The sequence below is a fragment of the Lagopus leucura genome, unplaced genomic scaffold, assembly GCF_019238085.1.
Source record: "Lagopus leucura isolate 7727_CA_CO unplaced genomic scaffold, USGS_WTPT01 Super-Scaffold_100038, whole genome shotgun sequence".
In the NCBI taxonomy this organism is placed as follows: domain Eukaryota; kingdom Metazoa; phylum Chordata; class Aves; order Galliformes; family Phasianidae; genus Lagopus; species Lagopus leucura.
Window position 1 is genome coordinate 1,365,651 of NW_024962287.1, and position 21,413 is coordinate 1,387,063.

At 45.3% G+C, this 21,413-nt stretch overlaps 1 protein-coding gene across 1 annotated transcript in view; it reads right to left on the reverse strand.

Moving 5' to 3' along the window:
- Positions 1–21,413, reverse strand: part of RUNX2 (RUNX family transcription factor 2) — a 146,188-nt gene that overhangs the window by 80,633 nt on the left and 44,142 nt on the right. Inside the window, exons 4-5 of the mRNA XM_042883472.1 lie at positions 17,655–17,828; positions 7,644–7,805 (exon numbers count right to left, since the gene is read on the reverse strand). Coding sequence (XP_042739406.1) covers positions 7,644–7,805; positions 17,655–17,828 — 336 coding nt within the window. The remainder of the gene's footprint in view (positions 1–7,643; positions 7,806–17,654; positions 17,829–21,413) is intronic.

A 21,413-nucleotide genomic window follows, 5' to 3' on the forward strand; every position in this document is an offset into this window, starting at 1 on the left:
ACAGCCTGAACATCTCACCTTCTCCTTGTCACCAGTACAGCCCAGTATCACCAGTATGAATGCTCTTTTTAATCTCACAACCAATCTGGCACGACATGAGTTAACCAAGGACGAGGCAGCTACAGCGATGCCTACCATCAGCCACCTTCGCTTCTTTCATTGAGCATTTTAGTGTCAGTTTTGCAAAAATGGGGCTTTTAAGAAGCTGCACTGTTCCTGCCTCTCCTGTACCCACCACAGTCACAGAAAGAGGGACCAAATTCTTCTCCACCCGCATTTCATGGAACCATTTCAAAAACTCCACTTGTGCAATTAATTGAACAAAATTCAGTGCAACAAAGACTCAAGGCCACAGAGAATTAAGGGCAAAAGAAGTGATCCTCATCATCCTATCTGATTTCCCACATGTAACAGAATTTCACGTCTGGAGTCGGATTTCCTCTCTGCATGCACACACGGAATGGCATCGGTCACCCCCATTGGCCCCATCCCATGAAATCCCACTGCGTGAGCGACCCACATGCAGCATCCTTTTGCTTTGTAGGACGGGGCCTAGGGGCTGTGGGTGCCTTAGAGGAAGAAAATATTAACAGTCAATTTGCTTCTAACTGCAGTGGAAGGAGATGGTCCTCGGAGATGGGAAGGACAAGAGATGTTCAGCATGGCCTCAGTAATTCTTTAAATACGGTGCTTATGAATAGAGGTGGGAGAGATACTACATAGGTGCACACGGAGTCAGAAAACCCACACATCCCCCCAGGTCAGAAACCAGCAGCAATTCCACTGTGAGAATGAAGGAAACATCAAATGCCTTTGCATAGCGATGGAGCAGAGAGCTCAACCTCACAGCCTTCTGCTGGGCATTCATTGACCTTACCAGGAGAGCCCACATAGGTAATGAGTCAGGATCTGGCCCTTTGAAAGTCTGGAATCAAGCGCCTGATTGCTCCATTAACAATTAGCATTCTGTTTACAAAACCCAGCAGAGTCAGTAAGAATAATCATTACAAAACATGCTCAGACTGCGATTCCGGTTTAAGTTAATATAATTTTAATGAGTTCTTCAGAAAAGGCCTGGCACTTATGGAAAATTTCCTTAATTAATATCAGACCCTAAATTAGTAATAAAAAAAAGCCCTGAATATCATTTGGTCTCAAGCTGGAACCGAAGTATGTTTTGGCATCATTACTAACTGTTAGCAGCAAGTTCTGGAAACAGATGCAAATCTTGATATGTATCCTAAATATAAAACACATTGCAAAAAAAAAGGCTCAGATAAAAATATATCTATACATCCACATATATTCGAGTGTGCTATTTCCTGCCTGTATCAGCAACAAATTCATTCTGTTTAAAAACATTCCACTTGTTTCTCTTTGGTATTTTTTAAATCCCTTATTTCGGGAACAAAACTCTTTCCCTCTGCTTTCATTTTTCCTGTTTATTTCCTCTCCTGACAGCAGACTCGAGCAAACGAAAAGGGCTTAAAGACGCCCATTATAACATTCGGCGTCTGAAAATCAGCCCGCTTGTTTTGCCACCTAAATACGGGTAGAGGTGCCTAATTTGAGGCCACCCACACCAGAGGAATTTGGCCCTCATCCCTGAGGCGGGGATCGTGCAACGTATCTTCTGGACAACTGCTCCAATGAGGGACTGTACCCAGGAGAGACGGCGCGACCGAAACCCCACACACAAGTGCCAAGGTGCTGAGATTCCCAGGAGGCACCGAGCGGGCAGGAGACTAAAAATGGAAAACCTGTGGTAAATGGAATAAATAGTGCCACTGAACATGGGGAGGAAAAAAAAGAGAGGAACGGAGGAGATGTGTTGAGGTGGGGGAGCAAAATGAGGGAGCTGTTTTGAAGAGAACAGAACCTCCCAAGCTCTCCCAAGCTCTCTACTTTGCTGTAACTCGCATTGAAAATTAGGAGGAACGGAGACAGAAACAACTTTGAGTCTCTCAGCTTCCATTAAAAAAGAAAAGAAGACAGAGTGAAAATTCTTCTAGTCACCAAGAAAAACAGAAGAGTGGATGAGTGCACCAGAAATGGAGCTGGCTTCTTGGGTTTGCCAAGAACCTGAGACAATATTGCTGAAGCGTGAACTGCCCGCTCAGTTCAGGCACTGCTAACACAAGTGCCTTGCTGGCAATGGCCGTGGTATTAACTATATTAACTACCTCTCTGCTCCTCAGTGCATCTGAAGAGGAGGAGAACTGCATTATAAGGATGGTTCTAATGTCTTCTCTTGTTAAGAACACCGGCCTGAAATGCGCTGAGTACATCCAACGAAGTTAGCAGGAATTAAGGGATTCAGGAGCAGCTACTTCACAGAACCACAGGTTTTATTCAGTTAGTGGTTGTGAAGCTGAGCTCCCTCGAGGAAGACAGATTACTTTCTTCCAAGTAATATCTTTCAAAGATCAAATCCAAAAGAAAAAAAGGAGAGGGGGGAAATCCTTATTTTAAAGTTTGTGTGTGCAATGTGTGCACAAGACATTGAACAAAATCCAAGGCAATTGCAAGGCAGGCTTAGAAACCTAAGACGACAAGCAGCAGAGGACCTCAAGGAAAACCAGCACATCAATGTGAGCCACTTCCTTATTAAAGTGCAACACTCAACCCAAAGGTTCAGCCATAGCAGCTTCCCCAAGATGTGTTCTATTTAGGTTTAAGATATGTAGGCTTACAAGAACGAAAATTAAACTGTGTAAAAGAGCGGTACTGTCACTGATTAAAGCGCAGGCAGAATGTGCAGAGTTGGATATATCCTTGCCAACCCTCAGCAAGTTGGAAGAACTGCAAAGTCTCTTAAATTCAGTATCTGATTAAGGTCTGGGATAGTCCAAACTGATGCCGTGATATCTACTGGGCGAGACGAATTGATGGGAATGTTTGGCAGCACCAAAGCTAGCAGACAGCCCAGGGTTTGGTCTGTTCTCTGTCTCTCCGTTCTATATGGTCACAGCTGCAATATTAAACCCTTTTAGCCTCCACAACTGGGGTGCTACCTGTTAGGAGTGGCTTCAGGACTGTGCTCATTCCCAAGCCATGGCTGGGACCTGCTAGCAGCACACTGGCCAAGCCCCAAAGCAGCCCCAGCCTTGTCCCTGTTTTATTTCTTGGTATGGAGATTCCCTTACAGCTGGTTCAGCTCAGAGCACTGGGTCTGTGGACTTTTTCAGGCTCAGACCAGGGTGTCCCTCATTTATCTCATTTATTATTATATACCTCACATCTTTATTCAATGGCACAGTAAGTACAAAGATAGCAGAGTTCACCCTGCTCACTGCAGGGACTCCAGTGTTTGGGGAGGGCATGGGGACACCAAGCCAGCATCCCTGGCTTGTGCCATTTGCAGCAACGTGTCCCATATACACAAATATCCGTGAGGAGGACCAGCCTGTGGCTGGAAAAGGTAGGTCTGGTGATTTGTACTGCTATTTAGCATCACCTCTACTTTTCTTTCTTTTGCCAGATAGGCATTTGCCAACCACTGTTGCATAGAATAGGCTCTTTCACAGCCAGTATTAATGTTACTGGGCAAGTCTTCCAGCAGCTTTTGCATTTGACCCTTCAACTGTCTTTCAAAGGTGAAGCACAAAGCAAAGCATTTAGGCAGAAGTGCAAGCAGATCCAGGAACTGTGTAGAAGTCTCCCTGTCTTCCTTCTCAAGAATATTTTCAACACAAAGATTTAAGCTCAAGCCCCAAGAGTGGATAGAGTGGATAGAGGTACGGGTGAGGCAGATCCTGGCTGGCTTAAACCAGGTCTGAAGTGTAATGAGGCTGCGATATGAGTATGTTTATTGAACCATTTAATCACCTCTTTGGGATCTGCCCCACCAAATACAGACTATCTGATTAGACATGCCTGTACCTGAACTGTTCAAGCACACGCGTTGTAGAACCCATGGACAGAAGCAGGCTCACCAAAGCACTGCCAGGGATCACAGCACATCCACCGGCTGGTCAACTCAACTGAGTCTTCCAAATGCTGTTTTGTCCCCACTGATTTGGAAGTCAGCTCCAGGTGACTCTCTCGGATACAAATGACTACCCCGTGGACATCTAAATCCAGAGGAAAACCAGGCCTCCTGCTACTTTGGAGCAACCTTTTTTGACTCCAAGAACAACCCAGCCCGTACTCCTTGCTCTAAACGTTGTATGTGCCAAGGACTTGTTGGATCAGACCTGAAGCTTTACGTAAAATGACTCTGATGTGTATTTATATGAATCATATATATTAATTACATAATAGACACTTACGTTCCCCATCCCACATGCAGTTTGGTTACAAAGACTGAGTGCCTTCACTATGAATCACGCAATCAGACCATATCCCTCAGGCAAAACTCTCTCTAGAATGGCCATGTTCATATATTCCCATGGTTTCCACTACAATATTACTTAATTAAGAATATTAATCTGCTGGGCCACCAACTTTCACTGCCTTTCAGGGAAGTCAAAGCAGACAGGTAGTTTAATAAAATATAGGGAAACATGCTCTTGTTATGATTGAGTTGGTGCAATGAGGTAAGTCAATTGTATGGCCTCATGAGCTTATTTTTTTATTTATTCTTGATATGAACACAGACATATGCACCAGAGAGATCATTAGTCCACAAGCTGCACGTTTTTTCCAGCCAGTCTTTGGGTGGGCTCTTTTTTACTTTTCAGCTATTGCTGTTGCGTATTACGAGCAAACTATCACTGATTAATTGTTGGACACTGCAGATGAAGTACCGGTCCCCATCTGGAGAATAAAAGATGAATATTTGAAGTCTGACACCTACATTGTCATGGGTGCTCATCTGCACGTGTCTGCAGCGTGCAGGCAGACATTTCAGCTCTGCAAAGCAATCAAGTATGCGTCTAGACACTGGCACGACCAGTTCAGCCACATTACACCAGCCTGTCTGAGTAACTCAAGGAATCAGCTTGCTGCCCTTTTCCCCTCTTCCATGAGATGGAGAAATGCTTGTGCTGCTCTGACAATCCCTCACCCCACCCTTTCCTACAGCTCCCCAGCTCTTCTGATGCTCAGCCTGAACTCTGGTCCAAGCACTGGCGTCCTCGGCACCAAGAGCTGTACTGCTCCACGATGGGGAGGAGTGTGAGCATTTTGGTCAGGAACTGGATGCATTTCCAGCCTTAGGAGTATCATCAAAAACAGCTCCTGTGGGCTGCTGCTGACCATGCCGTCACTGCGTTGAAAGATACCTTTGCTTTTTAAATGGTAAGCTTGCAACACGTGAGTGAGAGCAGCCCAAGCAGAGGTCTAGTCAAAGCCACAGAGGTTTGTAGAAAGGCTGAGTGATGTGAAGCTGTGGCAGGTAGTCAGCCTCGTGCCTATAAGGTGCGACATTCGAAGCCTGAGGGGGAAGTTTCACCCATTTTTCCTCCCGCATGATGTTAAGAACCAGGCAGTAAATATGGCATTCATTAAAATTACCTTGTATATTTTTAACAGCCCTGATAATCAGGTTTCTGCCACCATATTGGGAAGCAGAGTTTGTTTTTATTCAAGGCCTTGTAAAATGCTAATTTCTCCCTTATGCGCTGGAGATGCCTGACATTTTCTAATATTTTTAAGAGTTTCTTAGTCGTCATTTTTCCTCTTCAAAGCTCAGCTCTTTCTGAAAGATGTGTCAAGTAACTGAGCGGCGGTTTGTTCCTCTCAGAGTGCAAAAGATAAATCCGCTGCTGTAATAGAAAGCTTTAAATCTGTATTTTCTCTCTGCTTTAAACACAAAAGGGGCCAGATTCTGCCTTCCTGTGTGAGGCAGAAATTCTGGAGTAGCATTCCCAGTAGGGGCTGCAACATATTTCCTTACTGTTCGGGAGTCAGCTCTCCTCCACCCAGCAATGTCTCTCTGTGATTCTGAACATCAGCAAACACTGCAGACAACCTCTAGCACTTACATGGAAGATGAAAGCCCACCTTTCTCAATTCTAAATCTACCCGGCAGCAAGATCCCTGTGCTGGGACAGGGTGGGAGCACTGCGTAGATGCTGGTTGAGCCCTCAGAAGACAAAGAGCAAGAAGAGCGATGGCAACCAACTGCGGAGCGCAAGGGAAAAGTTCAGCACACGGCCACATAATGTACACAGGCAGGCCTTCAGTCATCCTGCTTGCGCCCACATGCCAGGCGCTCACGTCTGAATGCACCCAGACAAGCAAGGGCTGCAGGGCAGGTGCGCGGTGCAGCCGCTGTGCTCCCAGCCGAGCCTCTCCCGGAGGTGTTGCTGAGGGCACAATTGCAAAAATAACCAATTCAACAACACAGACCATCAGGAGACTCCAAAGGGAACCTGTTTCGGGCCAAACAAAGCATTTTCTCAGCATCAAGCCAATCTAGTTTTTTGCACCAAGTCAGCGCATTGCACAGGGAGCCCACGGGAACCTGCTCCACTACCTTGCACCCCTCGGCCCACACGGAGGCGGTTGGCATCTCTGAAGATGCAGAGCACGCAAGGGACCGCAGAGGGCTTTGCAGCTGTTTGTTTGAGAAACAAAGCTTCCCTCTTCTGAGATGAAAGAAATCGAGGAGTCAAAGCTAATCAAATCCTACACGCCTGCTGGCTGGAGTTCAGCTTGTCAGGGATGCAGTGCAGTGCAGTGCTCAGCATTACCAGTGCTACGAGCGTGGTGGATGGGGAAACACGACAGCAAGAAATTCACCTGGCTGCAAGTCAAACAGGTGTATGGCAGCAGCATCCAAGACTGTAATAGTATCTTGCAAACATGCAAAAAAGTAGTAATGTCATAAGGCTGATTCTTTAGTTTTCATTAATGAATCATAAAGACTTCACGTTACACGTGCTTTTTGGCATATGCTGCTCGTATTTCCACACTTGCAAGGTTGGAGCTTTTATGCTGAGCCACCCTCGCCTAAGGTTCCTCATTCTTGGCAAGATACACATGGTGACTGTGTGCCATTACAGGCTCTATCTTATTTTGGGGCAATCAGATTACTCCACGCAGATGGTTTTATCGCTGAGACCATACAGGTGAATTGCACAGTGTATAAATGTACATTTGTTTGATAAAAAAAAGTCTCAGTTTTTAGCTGCTCTCTTGTTTGTGTTCCTAAACAAGTTTCTTCTCTCCTGCATCCTTCCAAAGCACAATTTGTCCAATCTTTACCCTAAACTGACTCAGCTAGTTTCTGATAAGCATCTGAAGTACTCATTAACTAAGGAAGAAACACGCTTTCTTGTGCTTCTGGATTAAAATGAGGGAGCATGAACCTTCACCCTCACTAATGAAGAAATAAAAGGCATCTATCTAACATCACACACAATGCAAAATGAAAAGACCAAAATATAAAGAATATCACAGTGATGTTAAAACATGTAAGCAAACATCCTCCTGGGGGGGGCAGGGAGCGGAAGAGAGAGAATTTGATCAAAGAACCAGCTTCACAGTAAAAAAAAAATTCTGATCTGAAATGGACCTATTGACATTGAAACCGTTCATGCTCTGCCCGCAGCAGCTCTTTCTGACCCCCACCCACCATGCAGAAGCTCTGTTATCACCGACCAAGCTTTGCTGTTCTTAGTAGGGTTTGTCTGCAGCCATTCAGGCGGCCTCTGTACCTGTCAGCGTAATTGTTTTAGGAGAAACATGGACACTACCTGAGAGGCGTCGGGGCACGTCGGTGATGGCTGGAAGTCCTGTGCCTCGGGTAGAGGACAGGGGAGTTGTGGAGTGAATGGACGGCGAAGTCATCTGGCTCAAGTAGGACGGGTACGACTGATCATAGGACCACGGCGGGGACGACTGCGCCTGCCTGGGGTCTGGAAAAAAGAAAAAGAAATCAAAAGGTAAGGAAGAGAAATTGTATGGCACCGACAGTCTAACTGAAAGAGATGGGGCTACTGAACATACACACATCAGTGTCACAAGGAAGGACAACGCAACGAAGCACAACTTGCTCCTCCAGACTCAATGTGTTTAAGCCTTGCTCTGCAAGTTTCCCTCCTGGTAACAATCACAGAATCATCACAGAACAGCCTGGGTTGCAAAGGCCCACAGCGCTCCTCCAGTCCCAACCCCTGCTGTGTGCAGGTCGCCAACCAGCAGCCCAGGCTGCCCAGAGCCACATCCAGCCTGGCCTTGAATGCCTGCAGGGATGGGGCATCCACAGCCTCCTTGGGCAACCTGTGCCAGTGCCTCACCACTCTCTGGGGGAAAAACTTCCTTCTAAATATTTGGGGGAAATGAATGGGGCAGAGAGCAGAGCTGAAGATTCAGCAGCTGTTCTGTAAACTCCTGATGTCTCTCACCCAGCTCTGACAGTGTTACACTGGGACTCGCCAGTCCTTGAGGATGTGGACAAAAAAGATGACAGTAAATGAGAGACATGGGGGCATGCTGCAGCTGAGCTCGGGAAGTGCATGTAAAAGGCAAGGAGACTCTACAGTCAGCACTTGGCATGCCTGTCAAGTTGTTATCCAGTTCAAACATGACAAAAAAGTGTTTTTAGTGCTGAAAATGCTCTCCAAGAAGGAAAACGTCATTAATCTTATTAGCATCTGTCTAAAAATGTCACATTTGGAGGCTGGCCCAGTTACCTACCGTCACCTCAATTAGAACAACATGAAGCCAGATGGATTGGTACAACTAGCAGAAGCTAATGATGCATTCATGTGTACTCATTAAAGCTCCCAACGAAGGAAATTATTTTAAGGATAAATACTGTTTATTTTTTGCTGAAGGTCTGGTGGGCTGCACCGAGTGAGGAAGAGGAAGGGCTACTTTTACTCAGCTGTGCTGCGATTCAGAAACCATTTGTTCTCACTTAGTATGCGGTGATAAAGACGCAAACAAAATCTTCAACAGTCAATTATTATTTTTGTTTCTTTATGCTGATAAAAACCAAGCACTTTCAACCCCCAACGTTTTTCTGGGCACTGCCAGATAAACTGATAACTGTCTCTAAACTGGTCCACAGAAACCATCCAAATTCTCCCCGGTACCTTCAGTGAAGCATACCAGGTCCACTCAGTTTGGAGAACCTGCTTCATCAGAGCACTGTCCTACAGCACTGCTTTGCAGACAGGAACGTGACAGCCACATGGCATAAGCAAAGGCACTTTTTCAGGAAATTCAACCTTTTTTTTTCTCTTTTTTAAACTCCTTTCCCTACTCTTCCACACAGCAAAAGCTTGTAGTTTTAGCTATGCCCTGTTTATTTTTTCTTTCAGACATGATTTGTTTGAAGAGATGTCTGGAAAGCAGATACTTCCTTGAAGCAAAATAACTATATAGATTAAAAAAAAAAAAAAAAAAGTTCCAATTTAATTTTAAGAGGATTTTCCCCGAGTTTGCCATTTATATTAGAGCTGAGTAATATAAATGGTTAATATAAACTCCTCAGAAATCCGAAGGACACTTGATCATTAAATGTAATGAACTTCTTTGTTTTAACAATTTCAGGGCTAGAGTTGTATAGATTGGCGCAGGTTCAAATTTGACTGACTGCTCGTTGTTATATCTGATATCGACATATTTCTCTGCCTCATTCCACTACTATAATTCACCATTCAGTCAATGGTAAATGATCTTCAACTGGGAACGGAAAGCCTGTGCTTGCTGGGAAAACGATCTTAAAATTAATGATGTGTCAGGAGCACAATCTCAAACCTACGCTCCTTCAAACTCCAAGAGCTTTTCAACCCGTGTTTCTGAATCCAAAACAGGGTCCCTTCAAGTTGTGCTTTCAAGTCAGCCCCACCACTGGAAGGAAACTGTAGAGCAGGTAAAGATTGAGAAAAATCACAGCAGAGGATGTTTTTGCAGGAATTTGGTTTAAGATGGTGAAAACCTCAGGAAAGGAGCTGCCATGTGGAGGCTTATGCTACTTCTTTGGTGTAGCCATCATGGCATGAAGAGATTCTGATGACTCTTTTATTCTCCCACTCTGAACACTCACACTAGGTTTGGCTTAATTCAACAAGTGCAAATGCCTCTGCGAACACAAGAAGGATCAGGGACATGCTCAGGGACATGATTTAGAGGAGGGTTATTAGTTAGGATAGTACGGTTAGGTTGTGGTTGGACTCGATGATCTTAAGGTCTTTTCCAACCTGAGTGATCCTATGGTTCTGTGACTCTAACAGCAAAAAATGAATGGGCTCACACAGCCTTCAAAACGGTATTTCTTGTGACAATGTCAGAGGCAGAATATGGGGCTGGATGGACCATCTGCTGACTCCAGAGCATTTCAGATGCTCTCAAGACATTTAGCTTAATTTTTACACTCCCCTATAGCTCTTCCCATCTACAGCACCACATCACCAGATTTGTGTTCTAATTTATACTTGATTTTAACTCTTCATGAGCTCCAAACTGTGAGATGTTAAATTGCAAAGTGTTTTAGAGAAAGAGGACAGGCTGTTAGGGAAGACACTGTGCTGTGACATAACTGCTTCTGGCCCTTTCACAGATCTTTTGTTGAACTTTCTACCTAAATTTAAGGAAAAGAATGGTAATTTGTTCCCTGAGTATTTCATTCACAAAATGGGGTGCTTCTCTTGGCTAGAAGCTTTCAACCCAGATGTTCAAGTGTGAACTTGGGCCTCTCTCAAGTCAAGACTGTAGGAAACTCAGCTCCAGGGAAATTATATCGCATTTTCTCACAGAATAGGAAATAATTTGGAGGAAAATCCTCAACCAAATTGAACAGAAGATGCATCAGAGCTCAGTGACTGAAGAAAGGCTGCAGCAGGCCAAGCTGGAGGTCAGTGTGATTTCTCCACACTGAGGCAGGGCCAAGGTCATGGCTGAGGCCAGGTGGGGAATTTGTCCTGGGGCTTCAAGCATTATCTTTGGCCTGTTGGGAAAGCGGAAACCAAAGATACCAGTTTTACCAGATCCTGAGTAAATGCCCTAAAACCAGCCTCTGTCTGGACATGTGAGGAGCAGAATTCAAACGAGGTCTGCTCGCCCAAAGGGTCACGGTCATTGCTCAGTGCAATTGCCAAGTGCCTGCAGTAAAATGCAGCGGAGCCAACAGCCACCCCACGGAGCCAAAAAGCAGCCCATGTAGTCCTCAGAGAAGACAGGGAGCTGTGGGCCACACACAGCAGCGCTCGGCCTGCTGCAAGGACGTTCCCCGCAATGCTGCTGTGCGGAGGCCTTGGCCACAGAGGCCCCACCTCTCTTCTGGCTTCCCGTACCACAGAATCAAGCCTTGCGGAGGCAGGACGTTGCCAGGTCTATTGCTTAGGGGTGCCTGCTTCCACAACTTCCCCTTACGATGCAAATCCAAGCGGGTGCCAGAAGGGAATGCAGCAGTGTGCTCAGCAGGGTCACCTCCTCCGTGCTGAAGGGGTGGCACGGCCACTGAGCACACCAGTGGGGCAGACAGTGCAAGCAGATTTGCAAGAAGTTTTCCATGCCTCCGTACAGATGAGACCATTCCTTCTGTTTGCAGAGAGTGGAGGGCCACGCACGCTTGCCAGGCTGGCAGGCACCCACTGTGAGTGAGAGCCAGAGGCTCTGGGCTGTCACATGAAGCGCTGCATGCGCTGGCAGCCAAAACGTATCTTTCTAATTGCTGAAAGCCCCGAATATATGAGAAACCCCAGAGCTCTGAGGCAGAGCTAACATGAATTCCTGCCTGAAGGAATCCCTAGAAAACAAGGGAAAATGTGAATACAGAAGTACACTGAACGGCTCAGGAAGAAGCCCACCCAACTCCCAGCACCAGAGGCCTGCAACCGGGCTGGCCCAGCCTTAAACAGCAGCAACAGAGGCAGAGGGCCGCTCTGAATTTGACTTTGCACTTGAAAATTTTGGAGTGATTCCTAAGAACCGTCCTCCTTTTGTAAACATTTTTGTTAAGTCTGTGTGGGTGTGAAGAAAAGTGCGGCTTGTGCAATACTCATGAAGGACGGGGCTTTTTCATGCATATGCAAAATCACGCTGGGTGCAGATGAGCGGAAATGAGTCGGTGGGTGAGGACCAACTAACCCAGCGACAGCCCCTTCCTGATGGCACTGCCAGGTGTGCCTCAGCGAGGCAGGAAAACCTGGTCTTGCACATGCTTTTGTCTCTCAGTTTCACTGCCACACAGATAGCCAGTGGAAGACTTGATCAGCTCCTGATCCACGTAGTCAAGCTGACTGCATCAGCTTAGTGGAAAATAAGAGCTTTGAAAAATCTGCCTCATCACAGAATCACAGAATGGCCTGGGTTGGAAGGGACATCAAGGATCACGAAGCTCCAACCCCCCTGCCACAGGCTGGGCCACCAACCTCCACATTTCATAGCAGACCAAGCCTAAATTTGGATGCATAAAACTAAGCCTGAAATAGAGCAACTCCTCATGGCCCATTTCTCCCACTGATCATCCAGCAATGTCAGCTCTCTTCTTTCAGTGGAAAAGTGTCAAAAGAGAGAAGAGAAAGCTGGAAGGTTGTCCTGCAGAAGTAGCTATCTTCCTTTGGCGCTGGATTATATCATATCATATCATAGAATCACAGAATGGCCTGGGTTGAAAAGGACCACAGTGATCACCTAGTTTCAACCCCCTGCTATGTGCAGGATTGCCAGCTACTGGACCGGGCTGCCCAGAGCATACATTATGAAGCATACAGATTTACTATAGACAAAGATCAAATTTCCATTTCCCAAGCTGAGCTCTGGTGCTCAGAGCATGACCATAGGCTCACAGCCCCTCAGCATACAGCCTATAAAACCTAAACGTCACATGTGTACGCACACTTTCCAAAAACACTTATTTAAATCCAGTTGTTGGTTCCAGTCTTGGCTGCTGCCCATTCCATTAGTGCTACTGCTGATACCAAAAAACAGGCTGTCTGGAGCTATCTGTGGTAAACACCCAAAGCAAATATCTTTGGTTATGATCTTAACAAAGCCAAGATGACTTTCTGCATGAGTAAACACGCTATTGTTGTAAACCCAACCCCAGCAAAACAACAACAAAATGCAACCTCCTCCTATCCTCTGACTATTTCATGGGAACATTTGAAAGCCCAGGGCTTGATCTGGATTGCCCAGTTCAATCAATGAACGCAGTGGAGTTACACCCCTACGGACACCACTGTAATTGAGACCAGATTTTGGCCTTAAGAACCTCTACAACCATTTTTCCTCTCAGTCCCTCAGTGTCACAATTCTAAAGGAAAAAAAAAAAAAAAAAGAACTAAGCTGAACAAGTCTTGCCAGTAGGACAACTAAATAGCAAAGGAAAAAAAGAAAAGTTAAAAGAATACTTTAACAGGAGGGACACAGACTTCACCCGATGGAGGTTCATAGTGGCAGCTCGCCAGTTGCCCCAAGGATGCAATCAATTTGCATAAAGCACAGCAGACTGCAGCCACCCTAGGGTTTGTAACAAGGAATCCCAGCTCCTCCATCTCGTATGCTGACTTGTAGCTTTTATCCCGTGAACTGAAGGCACAATGCACCCTGTATACCTACAGCATGGGCTATTTCTAATTGGTGTTCTCCAAGCAATCACGTACCGTGCCTGCTGCGTTCAGCAGGCTGATGTGCAAGGCTGCAGACTGGTGCATGCTGCAGCATGCTGCTGTCCCAGGTCTAACACAGGCAACTCAGGGGAGAGCTCACACACTGCCCAGCTACAACAAACAGCTACCCGGTTTGTTCCATGGCTGGTGGTCTCAGATAGCAGACACTGAGCTGCTGCTTTCGGTCTTTGAGACAGGTGCTTCACAGCCCCACATTCACACCCCACAACCGCGCTGAACGAGAGGAGGATTGTGCCATCTCCCTGACTCTGCAAGAGGGCAGTGCCCAGCCCCACCAGCCCAGAACCGGGGGAATGGAGGACAGGTACCACGCGAGGAGCTGAAGCTGCTTTCTGCCCACAGCCTTCCCACCAGCCTCAGTTCTTAGTGCTCTACCTGATAGTGGCGATGCATCCTCCCACTAACTTTCACCTCCAAATTCCTTAAATCTGCTTTCTACAACTTTAAAATCAATGAAAAACAGCTAGGGCTGAAAATGCAGCATCACTGAAGTGTGGGGGAAAGGGGGGGAAGCAGAAAAAGAAAAAAAAAAAAGGAAAAAATCACAGGACCTGCTTTTTGAGCACTGCTCTTTCAGTGCTGCAAGTCACAGGTCGCCCATTGATCAGATGGAGCCACCAAGGTGATGGAGCAGGAAACCTCACGGAAGCCCCACTCACAGCCCCCGTCAGATGTGCTCTGACAGAAGCTCATCCACACTGGTTGCAGTTTAGAAAAAGAACAGTTTTGCTCATTTCATACCGAAGCAGTGCTGCAATGAGCCAGGCTCTGAGCAGGACTGTAACTCGACCCGCCTGCAAGTTGTTCCAGTGCCATTAAGGGAGAGGGGAAAGCGAAAAAAAAAGCAAATATACCAATATCCAAATGTGAGCAGACAGCATCCCTGATTTACGGGCAGCAAGTGGGGTTCAAATTGAATCTGCACTGCCTCAGCAAAGGCATCTGCTTATTGGGCGATTTGTTTTTTAATGACCCTTCACTGTTGCTTTTGCAGGCTCCTAGTTAAAATGCCATGTTGAATAAGAGCAACTCTGTGCCTCGTGCTGCTGCAGGCCGGTGTGGCGGTGGGTTTGGGACTGCGCTGCGATTTGTAGAAGCTGTACTCTGATACTCGAGGCAAATAAACACGACCCAGACAGAGAGAAGAAATGTAAGAGTGAACCCCAAAGTGTTTCTCCGTGCTCAGGTGTGGGCCAGTCAGGCTTTAAATATTATTTGTGTTTAATCATGCAACAGCTATGCAAGACCTCAAGTGGAACTACACAAAACCAGTTTATGTGCTTACTAGGCATAATACGGATTTTGTCATAGGAATGCAGTATTTACTGTTAAATTTATAAGGAATTAATTATTTCCCCTAAATTACTAGGTAAGAGATTAAGAAACAAAGGTATACCTAAAAGGAATGCTTGCTTAGTTCCAAGAAAGGCAATAAAAACATCCTTGGGTTCAGACGAGCATCTGTACTCCTTTCAACACATCCCCAGACCCTACCGGCCCAGCGACCACATTAAGAATCCTTTGGGGAACTGGGGGAGGAGGGCAGCACCAGCAGCCCTATCACCGCACCCAGCAGCCATACATTTTGCAGTTTCCCATGGGCTGCCAGCACCTGATCAAAGAGGTGTCTGCTCTGAGGCATTCCCTTTGTCTCCCACTGGCGCAGCTTGTGTGGCAAGGAGCATCCACTCCTCGCAGGAGAACCGCGAGGGACCGTCCGCAGAAGCATCCCAGTGCTTTGGTGGAACATCAAAGCATGCTGAGCTTTGCAGATTGCAATCAACATCCTGAAGAGCACAAAAAAAGCCTTGTGGGGAAGCCAGTGCAATTCACAGGGCTCGCACCGATGCACCACGCTCACATGAATGGCTTTATTAAATGGAAAGCTAACGATAGTCTTTGTGAGCTGGGTACCTGGCTGCTAGAAATTGAGGAGACGAGTGGGGAACAACATGGCACTGTATTGGAACACTGCACAGCCCCGTATTCACTAAAAATCTGAATACGTAGCAGAGTCCTCATTGCTTTAGGGAAAATGAGAGCCCTCTGGGATTCTAAAGTATCCCATGACTCTGGATTTATCTGTCAAGAGAAGCATATAATCCATAATAGATGGGAAAGTCAGCCTGCCTTCCTGGGTTCAGCTCGTTCCCTCTACCCCACCAGCAGCACTTCCCACTCTGAATGAAGCCTCAGCTGGAGCGGGCTTTGAACTCTTCAAGCTGCAAAGCAGATAGGGAACAGCATTCAGCTCTGTCTGCAACCAGGCTTATTTAAACCTCATCTGAAGTTGTCACCTCCAGGAGCTGTAAATGCTGCTGCTGATTCATAACGAGGCAGAGAAGTACTCTATTAATCAAAGCCAGCAGAACATTTTCTACAGGAGGCATTTATGTGAATGAGAACAGCATATGAGGTTACACTTAGAGAGGAAGAAAATTACAAGGGGATCTCAGTTCTCGTGCTTCAGGGCATAAGCTGATCACCAGATGGGGTCAGGAAGAATTTCCCCCTCCTTCACTCCTAGATGCAGCTTTCCACAATAGGTAAACTATGGAGGCACAGGAGAGAAGCTGATTTTAGCCTCAGATTTTGCCCAATTTTGGGGGGAACTGATATGTCCTCAAACACGGTCAAACAGAAGAGAGTGGTTATGTGAGAAGAAATACTGGGCTTCATTTGGAAGTTCATACCCAGGAAATGTTAAGTACAAGAGTCCTGACTTCTCATGTCCAACTAAACCTGGCCAAAAAGACTGCTCTGGGAAGGTGGTGGGCATTAGATGTAATGAGTGATACCAACATATTTAATATATTATAGATGTTATAGAAGTCTAGTTAAAGCTAGACTTCATGAGCTGGGAGAGCTTTGCCACAGCTCATGGGAACCTTTTTTTTTGTTGTTGTTTCAATTCGCTCAGTGCTTGGGGTTCAAATTAACCCACTTACTTCTCTTCCTCCCTGCAAATTAATAGACCAGTTGAACTTAAAAAAAGAAGAAAAAGAAAGAAGAAGAAAGCCACAACACTTTGTTAAAACCACTAAGTTTCAGCTGGTATCATGTCAAAACCACTTGAAACATGAAACCAGAAGTCTTCCTAGGTTGACTCAAAGACTATGTCTACACCAGGAGTGCTTTACCAGTACAGGAATACCGGTGTGTTACGTTGGCAAAGGGCTCCTGGTGTAGACACAACAGAACAGTAAAACTGAGTTTTAAGGCTGCCTAGAAAATTGTGTTGAGAGTTTTGCTGACAAACTTTCATCCAAGTTGAGCCGTCCAACAGTTCTAGCAAGTGAACTGGTCAATGGCATCACCTCTTTGCATCCCGGAGAGATGCAAATACATCAGCAGAAGTTTCGAGCGTAGCGATGACCATAATTGGGTAGAGGTTGCTTTGAAACTCCTTTGAAAAATACAACCAGCTCTACATTTAGAAAAACTAACAAAATCGGGGTGTTTTGTTTTTTTTTTTGTAGGTTTTACAGTTTTGTTGCAAACTTCTGGCACAGCTGCAGTTAAACATCTGATTTCAGGCGTACGGTCTGTGACACGTGGCATTTCACCATTTCTCTCAGCACACTGAAATCTGTCTCTCAGCATGCCATCATAAACGTTGCATACAACCCTCATAAGCAATCTTTGGAGATTTCTCCGTAACACAGTCTGTTTATTGTAACACTGGTCAGCACTGGTGCTGGAAGGAAACTGCCACACGAGAAGATTGTGTTATTGTTCTGACAGGAAGACCACTGAATTCTGGGTGCTTCTCTCAACAACAGTGCAAAATATAAAGGCTGAATAAAAATATCTGTTCTAATACGTGCTAATAGGTACTATTACAGAGCCAGAGGTGAAGGCACAGCAACATGGCAGTTAGGATTTCACCAGACTCCTATTCAATTTACCCAGATTGACTATTTTGAACCTATGACAAAGACATTTTAAGAAAAGAAAGACATTTTCAGCTTCAAATGCTACAGAAAAAAACACTTCCCACCTAGCTTAGCCTGGAACACCTCTCTCCCTCTGTAATAGCCTCTACTTCTACAGCTGAGATACACACATCCATAAGCAATTACTACCATTGCCTGTGCAAGTCAAACCTATGGTTCTGTCTCTTACCTGTAATCTGACTCTGTCCTTGTGGATTAAAAGGACTTGGTGCAGAGTTCAGAGAGGGCCGTGGGCTCTGGGTCGGGACCCCTACTCTCATACTGGGATGAGGAATGCGCCCTAAATCACTGAGGCGTTCAGGGAACAAACTAGGTTTAGAGTCATCAAGCTTCTGTCTGTGCCCTGGAAACAGCAAATCATAAAATAAAAGCGTTAATAACAAGATTTAGTACTTCAACATACAAAAAAAAAAAAAAAAAAGAAAAAAAAAAAGAAAAAAAAAAGAGGTCTCTAAGGACCTGTTAGCAGATTAATGGACTATGTAGGGACCACCGCTACTCCCAGTAACACAGTGACATTGGTGGGGAATTGGTGTTTTGGTGTTTTGAATGTGGTTGTGCTGGCAGAAGCCTTAACTAGCACTGCTGTGCCCGTGTTGATATGTAATGCAGTAATTTGGATCAAAATAAGCCCTTATGGACACCACACAAGGTCTTTATGGTTTGTTTTTGGCTTTTTTTTCTGCTTTAACTCCACTGGAATGTTAAAGGGGCAAAACTTTTTTTTTTTCCCAAAAGTAAACCTTATATGTACAAGTCATCAAGAGGGGCAGTTATTCCATGACCGGACTATATGTTGTGGATTTTTGCTAAGAAAACTCCTCCATAACCTGAGAGCGTCTCCAAAAAGTAAATAGTCACTCTCATTTGAGAAGCTTCAGGCCAAGACCGGGTCCTACACTGCCCTTACATATTCAGCCTTCCTCCATGCTTGTACTTCTCCCCAAAAGCAGGCTCACTGCCCTTATGCCACAGGGCTGCCTTGGGAAAAGCCTCCCATGGATGCTTGGTTGTTGAAATGCAGAGGGGAAAAGTGCCCAAAGCAACAGGATGCACCAAGTGGCACCTTGGTATTCCTCATATTGTCCTGCGGGTGTTTCAAGAGGAAAGGTTTTACTTCTCTAATTGCATTATGTTATATTATTACGTAATGTTGTATTTTTGCTCCCAAGTTTCATTTCTTTTTGAAGTAGTAACAGATGCTCCTCAACCAATGGAGCCTTTGAAGGAGGCAGAGAAGGCATTACTTCTACCATTCAACATATGGAAAAACAGGCATGCAGCGAGATTAAGGTCAGTACTAATTTTACTTAACTTCAGCCATTTATAAATCAGGCATCTAGTCTAAACTCTTCTAATGTAGACTTCCTCTACAGTTAATGGAAAGAAATAGCTACTTCCAGAGGGCAATTCATCTCATTTGTCTCTGACACTAGACTTAAAATGGGATGATTCACCTTCTGAATTTGCTTTCTCTTCCTTCTCTGATCAGAGAAGGAGCCCACATGACTAGTTTAATTAGGCACTCTCACCATTAGTCAACATCGCATGGAATTAATCTCACCCAAAGTTAGTAACTAAGGTCACGTGAAAAGCATCTGGCAGAGCTGAAATGGGAGTCCAGATCCCCTCACTGCAACCCAGACACGCAGTTGCCTCCATCCCTGTAAACAGTGCCAGGGTACTGGCACAGGCAATACATGGGTTGGATATTTTTATGCTTTTAACATTAGGAAGGGTCTCTGGTGTAGTTTGGGCTGGGAGCAGCTCAGACTCCTCCAGATGATGCCCAGAGGTTTGAGATACACTGCATTCTCCCTCAGCAGTGAAAACACAGCCCTCTGCTTGGAGGCCACGAGAGTTCAGCTTTGCAGACCCAGTCAGATTGCTCACATCAGTCTTAGGGCCAGAGAACCAATTCTGGCACTGTTTTATTTGTTTTAACAGTATAAATGAGGCCTCTGAGTCTTAAAATGTATCAGTTCATCTCTCTTCATGAAAGGTAATTTAATGCTGTCATCGTAGCACTGAAATACGTGGGTTCACATCATCCAGCTGGGACTACAGTGTCCAAATGTGGCTTTCTCTATAATGGACAGCTAACTCTAAACTACATTTAGAGAAATCAGGGTTCTCCATAGACTGTGGAAGATCTCAGATCACAGACTTGGAGACGTCCAACAGCTGCCTGGACGTGGGCATGGGCACAACGCTCCGGGTGCCCCTGCTTGAGCAGACATTGGAATTGCCTGACCTAGAAGGCCATCAACCATTCTGAGATTCTGCCATTCTGTCAAAACTGAAGGATTGAGGTTGGAAGATGAGAAAAAATAGCTAGATGGAAATTAATTTTAGAGAAACTTCTCTAGCAATTAAAAAAAATTAATTAGTTGACCCATTATTCTGTGCTTTGAAGTATGATTTTTCTCCCCCGTGATGACTCAGTATAAAAACATGGGGTAGGCGTGAGCTTTCCCATTAAAGAGGAGGAGTTGCTGTATGGCAGAGCTCTGCAGAACAATCAGCTGGCATCGGTGACTTCTCTCTATGAGGTATCAATCACTTCAAACAGGGAACGATTTTTGGTGGGCTTGTTGCAGCTCTGTAATGGCAGCCTCATTAATTGGATAACATCTCACCTGGTAGTCATTTGCACTATCTCTCCCATCTATGTAAACTAGAACTTGTATAAGCTGGGTGCTAATCTAAAGAAATAACTTTCACACAGATACATACGCACGCAGTCAGTGCTCTCTTGGGATCTCTTGTTCTCTTATATTTTTTCCACATTTTTTCTGGCTTTGCTTTTGCCTTTGTCAGTCACGTTGACCAGTCTGGTTTTCTCAAGGAACCCATTGCCCCTCTCCTCTTCTATTTGTTCCTCATCACGTTCCAGCACGACCAAGAAGGCTCAAAATAAGATACCCCAGGAGCCTATCTCTGAGCTTGCACACCAGGGCTGACTTTACCTCGCAATGAATCTATTCCCAAAGTGACATTTATTTTGTTGGAAAAATTCTACTCTGTGTTTACATTTTGGCTCAAGGATCACACCAAGCTTTTCTAATGGACCAGTGCACAAACTATTTTGATTGCCTTCTGCTCACTCAATGAACACTCAATACGTAGGGCATCTCTCCTGTACCAACTTGTGCCCAACAACCCCTGCTTTGTTTCTGTCACGCTCTGGTTGCCCATACCTTTTCTGGAACAGAGATTGTATTTAACTCTGCATTATTATAATGAACTATCAGAGGAAGACAAAATTAAGCAGGATAGCAGGGTAGTTTCACGTAGACAGGGAAAAAAGAAGGAAGAATAAGAAGGATTTCCGTGTATGGTTGACCTGAAATAATTAAGAAATATGTGGATGTGGGTGTTGTCACCTAGAAAAGGTAGGGAAAGGAGGGAAAAGAGATCTCTGCACATCTGGAAGAATCCCAGGCATCAATGCAAGTGCAAAAATCAGCAAGGGGCCAAAGGCAGACTTGCCTTTCCCTCCTGGTCATTTAAAATTTAGGGCTGTAACACAGGGTCCCCTTATGACAAAGAGATCCATAGGAGCCATGCTCCTGCAGCACAGCGTCCCAGTGAGGTGAGACTGCATTGCAACTCTGCACATTATGGGCTCCTGTTCTTTAACAAAGCTGAGACACCCACATGGAAAGCAATCAGGAGACTCAACAAAAAGCTTCATATTGAGGAGGTGTCTGCAAAGAAGCGGCAACTGAAATAGCTTTCTTGCCCCGATTCTTGTGCAAGAAAAAATATAAAACAATCCTATTAAGTATAGAGCAGCCGTGAGGCACGGGCTGAGACTCTAAAAAGGCCTTCTGAGTAGCACATCAGCAGCAGCAGTGAAATATGCGATACATGTTTAAAACTCATTCCACAGGCTGCTTTTCATCTCCCATTGATGTATGTGTCC